Source organism: Micropterus salmoides, unplaced genomic scaffold, assembly GCF_014851395.1.
Source record: "Micropterus salmoides isolate LMB-PRFRI ecotype aquatic unplaced genomic scaffold, ASM1485139v1 Ms_hic_scaffold_8, whole genome shotgun sequence".
NCBI classification, from domain to species: domain Eukaryota; kingdom Metazoa; phylum Chordata; class Actinopteri; order Centrarchiformes; family Centrarchidae; genus Micropterus; species Micropterus salmoides.
In genome coordinates this window covers 15,679,324-15,689,214 of record NW_024044570.1, presented here as the reverse complement: position 1 = coordinate 15,689,214, position 9,891 = coordinate 15,679,324, and the positions used below count along the sequence as shown (strand labels likewise).

At 38.0% G+C, this 9,891-nt stretch overlaps 1 protein-coding gene across 1 annotated transcript; it reads left to right on the top strand.

The window, feature by feature from the left end:
* The first annotated feature begins 4,584 nt into the window (after positions 1-4,584).
* LOC119894398 (sulfide:quinone oxidoreductase, mitochondrial-like) lies at positions 4,585-9,891 on the top strand. Its single transcript, XM_038707113.1, is given in 10 exon segments — positions 4,585-4,694; positions 4,697-4,785; positions 4,984-5,154; positions 5,535-5,588; positions 5,684-5,878; positions 5,975-6,184; positions 6,301-6,484; positions 7,698-7,765; positions 7,848-8,026; positions 8,133-9,891. Coding segments are annotated over 10 exon segments (1,314 nt in total). The 5' UTR covers positions 4,585-4,588; the 3' UTR covers positions 8,191-9,891.

Here is a 9,891-nt window from a genome sequence, read left to right as displayed (position 1 = left end):
AGGCATGCACTCACATCGTTGGCGCTGTTTTCTGTTGGTTTTGTGTTGCAGCTGCCATCTGGAGGGAAGCAGGTGAAACTGAGGCTTAAAACCCAAACAGACAAGTTAATTGAGGTTTTTATTTTTTATTTAACATGCATAACTACTATAAGATTATAAACATCTAGTAGTGCCTGGTCTCACATTACTCCGGTGCTTCATGACCTTCACTGGCTACCCGTGACATCACATATCCACTTTAAGGTATTGCTTCTAACATTTAAGGCATTAAATGGTCTTGCACCCCCATATTTGTCTGATCTACTTTTCACCTACCGCGCTGCACGGTCTCTCAGATCAACTAAACTTGGTTTATTGTCCATCCCTCGTTTCCGGTTGTCTACAGTAGTTGGAAGGTCATTTAGTGTTAATGCTCCAAAATTATGGAATTCACTGCCCCTTTCACTTTTAAATATTTAATCTGTGGCTACATTCAAGACACAGTTAAAAACACATCTATTTAACATGTATTTCGTTTAAATGTGACTATATGTATCCTATGTGATTATAAGTTGTGTGTTAGTGTGTAAATTTATTGTAAATGTACCACGTAAAGCGACCTTGAGCTCTGGAAAAGCGCTATATAAATAAAACTTCTTCTTCTTCTTGGTCTTAGTTAAGTATTGTAAGTTAATACAATTTGGCACACTAATGTAATTTCATCTGGAAGGGTCATGCTTACTGTGGATGCCACATACAGTGTTGCCTTAATTTCCATACGGGCTTTTTTCTACTATAATAAAGTATTTATCACTATAATTGAACATAGAACAATTAGGATAAAAACTCAGTTGCCACTTACCTAAAACTAACATTTAACTTGCCCTCATTGACATAAAAGAGGTGGACAAAATTAGACACACCCTTGGTTTAACCCAATACCACAGCACCAGTATAGCCACCAAAAAGACCACAAAGTTCAATCAAAACATCCCTACAACAAAAACTCAACATGGCAGTTTAATTGACTGCATTGGTTTTAGTTTGGTGTGGGCCTGGTGTAGGTACACTTAACAAAATTATAAACGCAACACTTTTGTTTTGCCCCCATTCATCATGAGCTGAACTCAAAGATCTAAGACTTTCTCTATGTACACAAAAGGCCCATTTCTCTCAAATATTGTTCACAAATCTTGGTGAGCACTTCTCCTTTGCCGAGATAATCCATCCACCTCACAGGTGCTGATCAGACAGCATGGGTATTGCACAGGTGTGCCTAGGCTGGCCAAGGAGTGTCACTTTGTGTTGAAAAGTGGTGGGGACATAAAGGCTAAGATTACGGGTGTGAGGATGCACAATATTGGGGTCACGAGAACAAAAAGAGAATATATTTTAACACTATTTTGAAGAAATAATCAATGCTGACATATAAGAATATTTTGAGCATTAAACAGTTAATTTCCAGTATTCATGAGACATTTTCTGTTCCAATTTATGGAGGAAATGTCTCTATTTATATAAAGGGAAACACAAAATCCAGGTGACGTGACAATTCTAAATAAAAATATATATGGAATATAATTCAGTAATCTGTAGCTGTTTTAATCGTAAATAACTTGTTTTGGACAATGCACATTTGTTTCTTCTATATTTAAATTGCATTGTGTGTTTTTTTATTGTGTAAAAAAAATTTCTCAAAGCATTATAATTTTTTATTTAACATTTCTTGTTGCAAGCTTAGAAAATTTTTAACAAATGCTTTCAAAAAGTGATGGGGACAAAATCAGCCATTTCAAGAAGTGGTGGGGACATGTGTAAATGACACCTATGGGCTGGCCACAATAAAAGGCCACTCGAAAATGTGCAGTTCCATCACACAGCACAATGGCACAGATGTCACAAGTTTTGAGGGAGCGTGCTATTGGCTGCTATTGAATGTCCACCAGAGCTGTTGCCCCTCAATTGAATGTTCAAGCCGTCTCCAAAGGTGTTTCAGAGAATTTGTCAGTACATCCAACCGGCCTCACATCCGCAGACCACGTGTAACCACACCAGCCCAGGACCTCCACATCCAACAGCTTCACCTCCAAGATCGTCTGAGACCAGCTACCCGGACAGCTGCTGCAACAAGCCATTTGCATAACCAAAGAATTTCTGCACAAATTGACAGGAATCATCTCAGGGAAGCTCATCTGCATCCTCAATCTCCTCATCGGGGTCTCGACCTCACTGCAAGTTCGGACAGCCAAGAAGAGTGGACCACCATTCCACAGGCCACAATAAACAACCTGATCAACTCTATGCGAAGGAGATGTGTTGCACTGCGTGAGTCAAATGGTGGTCACACCAGATATTGACTGGTTTCCGGATTATAATTTTGTACAGTGTAAATACAGTCTTTTGATTTTATGCTATTTCCGATGTAAAATTTACTGTTAATAACCAGTGATTTTGTTTAGTACTAATTAGCACTAACACTAAGACTAACACAGTCAATTATAACTATATCAATCTGTCTTAATTTCAGTCACAGGGTTGGGCAATTAATGCATCCTGCAGCCACGCCATTATTAGTGACATTGTTGTGGTCCCTCGATAAACATGACAAACCAGACTCCACTCTTATACCAGGTAATACATCCAAAAGCTGTGAATTGCCATTGGGTGCCAGGCCCAGTAGATTTCTTTATTTGTTTTTTCTTTATTTATTTTTACAACTGTCCAGTCCTCGCTGTCAGATTACACCCCTAAAGTAAACCTGATAACAATGTGGGCAAGATAGAAGTACATCCCAGCTTGAGTTATGGTTATGATGGCAACACATCCAGTTCTCTGTCCACAGGCGCTGCCATTCAACTGTCTTTCCCCCTTTCAAAAGAACAAAACTACTGTCAGAACCTACAAGCAAGCAAATAAAATAAATTTCTTAACATAAAAATATATTGAATAGGATAATATCTGTCACGCCTTTACATAACTGTTAAATGTTCTTTTCAAAAAAGTACTAGTGTTTCTTTACTTTATAATAAAGAGGCGTTCAGAGGTTGAGGTTGGGCCTGTAGGGAATATCAGAACCACCTGATGTTCTCATTACAAAGCGATTAAAATACTCCAAAGGACATGACTCCTTTATTCTTTATGGCACAGTGGCTCATTGTCCAATAACGCAGCATTATGTGTGGGGAAAATGTTATACAAGTTGACACCTCTCTCTTTTTTTTAACATTAAAGACCCAGGCCTATATAATTAACAGGTACAGCAGGCTATGTAAATATCTGAACCAGTAAAATCAGTTTGATGAGTACCCTACAATCATGCAAAGTCAAGCTGATGGAGACTTTTTTTGTTGCAGCTTGATATAGCCTATTGAATGGGTATAAGATGCGCTAATTGGCATACAGATCTCAAACCTGCTACTTGCACGTTTTTAGCTTATAGGCCTGCGTGAGAATAGGTTTTTAAGTCACCACGTCTCTGATTTATTTTAGATCTGTCTGGGCATATAGGCTACAGGACGTTGGCAAGTCATAATACATAATGAGAATAATACTGCAGCCTTAGGGACCAGAGTTCTCCTCGTTGACTGAAGGTGAACAATGTCACTTTTTCTCTCCCAAGTCATCACATTTGGACTCTACGTCCTCAGAATTAAGCGTTTGCTCACGAGGATCGGTCTTGATTGGTCGAGCGGTAGAGGAGGCGGGACGAACAGTTCAGTCCCTCACTTGAAGGGTGGCAACTGCTCAGTTCACAGTCGGTTAACGCCTCACGCAGACTCTGTCAGGTCTTCCTTTTTTTGCAGAGTGAAAGCAGGTCAGACTGAATTCTCCTGGATTATCTAAGGATTTTGTCTAACTTGACACTTCAACGGGAGGATAACAGTAGTGCTGGTCAAGGTAGGTAACATACTAGACTGTCTTTTTCGATGTTAAATTGTACCTGAAGGTCTACGCATGTACAGGAATGCTTGTTATGGATGTTTATGGAGGCTTCATTACGCAGCATGCAGCAGCAACTGTTCAGCTCTGACTGGGCTTCGAAGAACCACCTCAAATAAAAGTAACCCAGCTGTTACGTGTTAGTTATTTGTTCTATGAGAGTCTCAGGCCATAGACAGAAAAACATATGTCAAAGTCAAAGTCTCTCACCCAATTTAAAGCAGATCTCCTAATTGTGTAAATTTTTACTCTAAAACTTTAAAAACCTGTTGAGCCTTAATGAATTGGCTCCTGTAGTCATTCTGTTGTGTGTGTGTGTTTGTTAGGTCAGTTTAAATGTGGGTTGGTCCCTTATTACATTAGCGTTAGCTGTGGGTGGTGAAGCCACAATCAAAGTCATGATCTTCTTGTTCTCTATAGTCCATGTCAGAGCATTAATATTTAAGCCTACTAAAACCTACTCAAAGAGGTGAAACTTTGGTTATCTATTCTACCTATTAATTATTGTAAAAGGAAAAAATAGTTACTCTACCTTTTGATAGTAAAATGCAAATGTGGTACAGCAATAAGAGGACTTAAGGTTTTTGACAGATTTTGTATGTTTGAGTCTCAGACAGTATAAGCAAATTGTTGTTAACCAAATGATTTGTCTTTACTTTTAAGACACAGGATGTCTGCACTGTGTCGTCTGAGGCAGTGCCAGGCCAAAGGCATTGCTATCGCTTATCTTCACACGGGTAGCAGTGTCTCTGCCAAACATCATTACAAAATGCTCGTGCTGGAGGAGGAAGTGGGGGCATTACAATGAGTGCACGAATGAAGAGGATGATGGGAGCTGAGAATGTGGCTGTTGTGGAGCCCAGCGAGGTAAGGATACAGGAGATTATGACTTGCTATAGCTCTCTTTGTGGATCACTAGAACATAATACAAAGAAGAAGCGTCGCTTTCATTTATTCAGCTTTCTATTTGTGTTTTGCATTTTTGTGTTTCAGTCCCTCAGAAACATAAATGTATTTTCCACTGTCATTTAAAGCTGGTTTGTAACAACTTATCAATGTTTTCAGATGCACTACTATCAGCCAATCTGGACGCTGGTTGGTGCTGGGGCAAAATCTGTGGCCTCATCAGGGCGTTCCACTGCGAGTGTTGTGCCGTCTGGAGTAAAGTGGGTGAAATCTAAAGTTCAGGAAATCAACCCAGATGCAAATACTGTCCGCACAGACGATGGGACTGAAGTATGTTTGCTTTAGGAAGCTGTTATCTGACAGTGTGTATGTATAAAACTGCTTTATAGTGTGTCATCTGCTGGCATGGCTTTGAGTGTTAGTTTTTATACCTATGTGCATCTAGCCCCAACCGGTCGAGGCAGATGGCCGCCCACCCTGAGCCATGGTTCTGCTCGAGGTTTCTGCCTCTTAAAAGGAAGTTTTTCCTTGCCTCTGTCTCCTAGTGCTGCTCTTGGTGTGAACTGTTGGGCTTCTGTAAATATCATCACAGAGTACGGTCTAGACCTGCTCTTTTATGAAAAGCGCTGTGAGATAACTGTTGTTGTGATTTGGCGCTATATAAATAAAATTGAATTGAAATTGAACTTAGACTTTCTTTCACATTGCAGATCTCCTATGAGTATTTGATCGTGGCTCTTGGTTTACAACTCCATTATGAGAAGGTGAAGTAAAGCTTTATTCATTCAACTCTACCTAGTAAGCTTTTGCCATTGTATGTAAATTGAATTACATCTCAGGAAACTCCTCTTATCTGTAGATTAAAGGACTGCCAGAAGGATTTGAGCATCCAAAGATTGGGTCAAACTACTCAGTCCAAACTGTGGAGAAAACGTGGAAAGCGCTGCAGGACTTCAAAGAGGGCAACGCTGTTTTCACTTTCCCAAATACTCCTGTGAAATGTGCTGGAGCTCCACAGAAGATCATGTACCTGACAGATGCCTATCTCAGAAAGGTACTTCATTTTTAGATTTGAATGATAATATAGTACATTTTCAAGTGTGGTTTTCCAAATTAAATTTCCAAATACATTTTTATGTTTTTACCCAAGACAGGAAAAAGAGCGAAGGCCAATGTAATATACAACACATCTCTACCTGTGCTCTTTGGCATCAAAAAATATGCTGAGTCATTGTGGGATATTGTGAAACAACGTGACCTACAAGTGAACCTGAGGCACAACCTAATTGAAGTGCGGGCAGACAAGCAAGAAGCTGTGTTTGAAAATCTTGATAAACCGGGCGAAACCAAAGTGTTTGAGGTAACTGTGTTACTGTACCGCAACAGCGCTTTTTACGTAGTATGTTATGAAAAACCTAATACACTTTTTGTTTTTCTCAGACTCCAGTAAATAACTCTTGCAGTTTTCTTTATTAGTATGAAATGCTTCATGTCACTCCACCAATGGGACCCAATTTGGTGATTAAAGGCAGTCCACTGGCAGATCCGGCGGGTTGGTTGGATGTCAACAGAGACAACCTCCAACATAATAGGTATCCAAATGTGTTTGGGATTGGAGACTGTACCAATCTGCCCACATCCAAAACGGCCGCTGCTGTTGGTAAGTGATTATTGTGTCATTAGTTTGAACATTGCATCAACGCAATACTGGAAAGTAGTCTGTTGCTGCATACAAGTCATACTTTTTGATCTCTTGTTAACTGCTTGTTCTTTTTGGCAATTTAGTCAGGAAGTGTATTGCACAATAACCTACTTACACAAGACTATAAAACACACACACCACACCCTATAAAGCTTGTAATTTAGGTACACTTGTCAGTAGTATCTAATGGATTGTATCATTATCTCAGTTTACCTTTGTGTTTAAGTTTGATTGTGTTAGGTGCAAAACATTTCTTTGTCAAAAGTAAACACATGGGGAAATGTTTTTTAACCCTCTGCATCTAGCTAATTTAAAGGTGTGCCAAACTGTGGATAAAAAGAACACAATTTCCTGGCAACATGGCAACACTGAATGATGACATTGGGTTATAAACCAGTACTTATCACTTCCTGCACATCGGCAATCTGACTGCAGTAAAGAATCTAGCATTATCATGCTCATCAGTATGGCTGTAACAGTTCTGAAACCGCAAAGAAGATAATGAAAGATGGATGGATGGATGGTTAAAACCTTGCGTTTCAATAAATTCAACTTTAAATTATTTCTCCTTCTAGTAGTAAGGAACCTTAGAATAGCCATATTACCTCTTTACTTTTTATCCATCCAACAGTATTCCTTTCGTGGAAGCTTGCATGTAAATTCTTACTGTGTGTCCCAAATCCATATTACATACTAATTGTAAGCAGGTGTTAAGTATATGGATTGTTCACCCTGGAAAAGTGGCACAATAAAGTATACTCAAACCAGACAGTAACTAAATACTACATACTAAATTTGTTTGTTTTTGTCAGTGTGCTGTTGATGGACGCTATTCTCCTAAATGGATACTGTTTCTCTAAATAAAGTAGCTGCTCACAGGTGCAAAGAAATGTGATGAATTGTAGATGGTGGTGAAATAGTCTACAAAGATCTTTTCTAAGAAAAATAATGAATCAATCTTAAGAAAGACACTTTGCTTTCAATTGATGGATGTCGGATGTTAGCCATATTGTGTCATGTTCTGCTGATATAAAGTATGTTGATTGTTTTGTATACTTAACAATTAAATAGCATGTAGCGTGGATTTGGGATATAGCATTAGTCTTCTTAATTCCTAAAAAGAGAATTTACACATTTAATGAAAAAGCCAACCATTTTTTCTCATTCTCAGCTGCTCAGTCTGCTATATTGAACAGAACCATCAGCAAAATACTGAAAAATGAGAAGCCAGATAAGAAGGTAAGTGGCACATAAACATCAAGAATTTTACTTCTCTGTTGAAATATATGCAAATACATAATCAGTATCTCCTTGTATACAGTATGATGGCTACACTTCATGTCCGTTGGTCACGAGCTACAACACGGTAATTCTGGCAGAGTTTGACTACAATAACCAACCACTGGAAACATTCCCCATCAACCAAGCCAAAGAAAGAAGACTCATGTACTACATGAAAGCTGATGTGATGCCTCACCTCTATTGGCACGGGCTTTTAAAGTATGTATAGTTAATCAACAACATGTTAAAAGTTTGTATTGAACAATTGTACCATACCTTTCATTTCATTCCATTTTATTAATGTTCTTTATTTTTCTTACGTCAGGGGCCTGTGGGGTGGACCAGGACCATACAGGAAACTCTTTCATCTTGGGATGAAATGAAATCTCACCATCACTTTGCAAGTTAATACTGTACTTTCCCTAAACTTCTAGGGTAAGAAGTAGCACATTCAATCGAGGATGGACACATATTGTGGCTAGTACGATGGTAATATTTATGGCCTGGACATCATGACTAATCACAATAAGTTTGGTCATGTTATCATCAATATTTAAATGTCTCACTTTAGTTAAACCTGCAGTAAGTGGTGCATTTATGTTACCATGGAATAAAATGACTCCCTGTAATGAGAAAAAGTCACTTGACTCTGCAGCTCTATGTAGCTTTTAGCTGCTTTTGGTTCTTTTGGCAGCACGTTGAATGTACGATCTTGCTGCTTTCATCAACCTTATTATCCAACCAGCAAAAAGTTTGTAGAAGATTCTTTGATTTGCAACCCTAGGTGTACCAGTGTGCTTTCATAAGCCAGTACGTTTCCCCACAGCCTAATTGAGGTTAGCCAGGCTCTTCCAATGTTTATTCAACTTCTTGCTGCAGAGTGAATAATCCTTGTTGTTCATGTACATCCAATAAACTGACCAATATTAGCCTTTTTAAAACAGCCACAAAGTTTAAATGAACAATTAAAAATGTTGATGCTTTGGGACACTTACATGGTAATTTGTTTTTGCAGGATATGGGAGGGATGCCCACCTCTACAGCTTTAATCATTGTCTGCCAGTCATTAAGAGTGTTGTGTTGACAGTAATCACTAAGCACAATATTTAAATATTCTATTTTCCAAATTCTTCACAAGAACTTGTGTACATTGGTGAACGTTAGTTATTATGTGTGTAGTTTCTTAAGGATTTTAATAGTCTAGAGTCTTCTCCAACTTACATGCTAAAGCATCCAGTCTGAAAATGTATTTGTTTCCACAGCACAATGTTAATCATTTGTGCTACCAAACATTTTGTATGAGAGGTTATCTTTGGAAATACTTACCCATCAACATCAAAACTAAGTGCTTTTTCTTAGATCAGAAATACAGTTTTGTACATAGATTATTTTTCTATCAGTGCTTAACCGAGTGATAAACATCTAGATGACTATGTAGTCGGTGCTAACATCATTATCGTATTAAAAATATGCATTTCTCTTTAATCATTAAAATCTGTGTACAAAACCTGCTGTAAATTTGCTATAGAAGTAAAAACTGAAATTGCTGCTGAAAAAATTCTCAGTATAGTTTTCACCTTGTTGCACTTTATGGTATTTTTACTTTCTGGTACTTTTACTGGAATATTTAAAGTTATATATAACTTTGTTTTGCTATGATTTTTTTTATAGTATTATTTACTTTTATGATATCCCTGATTAGTATTATTACTTTAGGACACAATCTGCAATTGGTGGACACTGCCCTTTCTGCACATACAAATGTTTATGCTCTACTAAATTGGCTGTAATGTTACACTATGTTTATGCCTTTGTCTTACTTTCCAGACATCTAGTTATTCATGCAAACTGACATGCATGTTGTCTGTAGTATTGCTATATTAGTTTATAATGCAGCTATATCGCCTCTGTAAGGACCCAAAACACAGTGCAAAATGGATTAGTGCTGTCCCTCATTCTATTTTTAAAGAAAAAAAGAAGAAATTTGTTGGAAATGTATAACGGTATCTTTTCACAGACCTTTGGTGTATGATGTTACCTTATTGGTACATTTTTTTCTTTGTTAAAATTTCTTATGGGTTTGT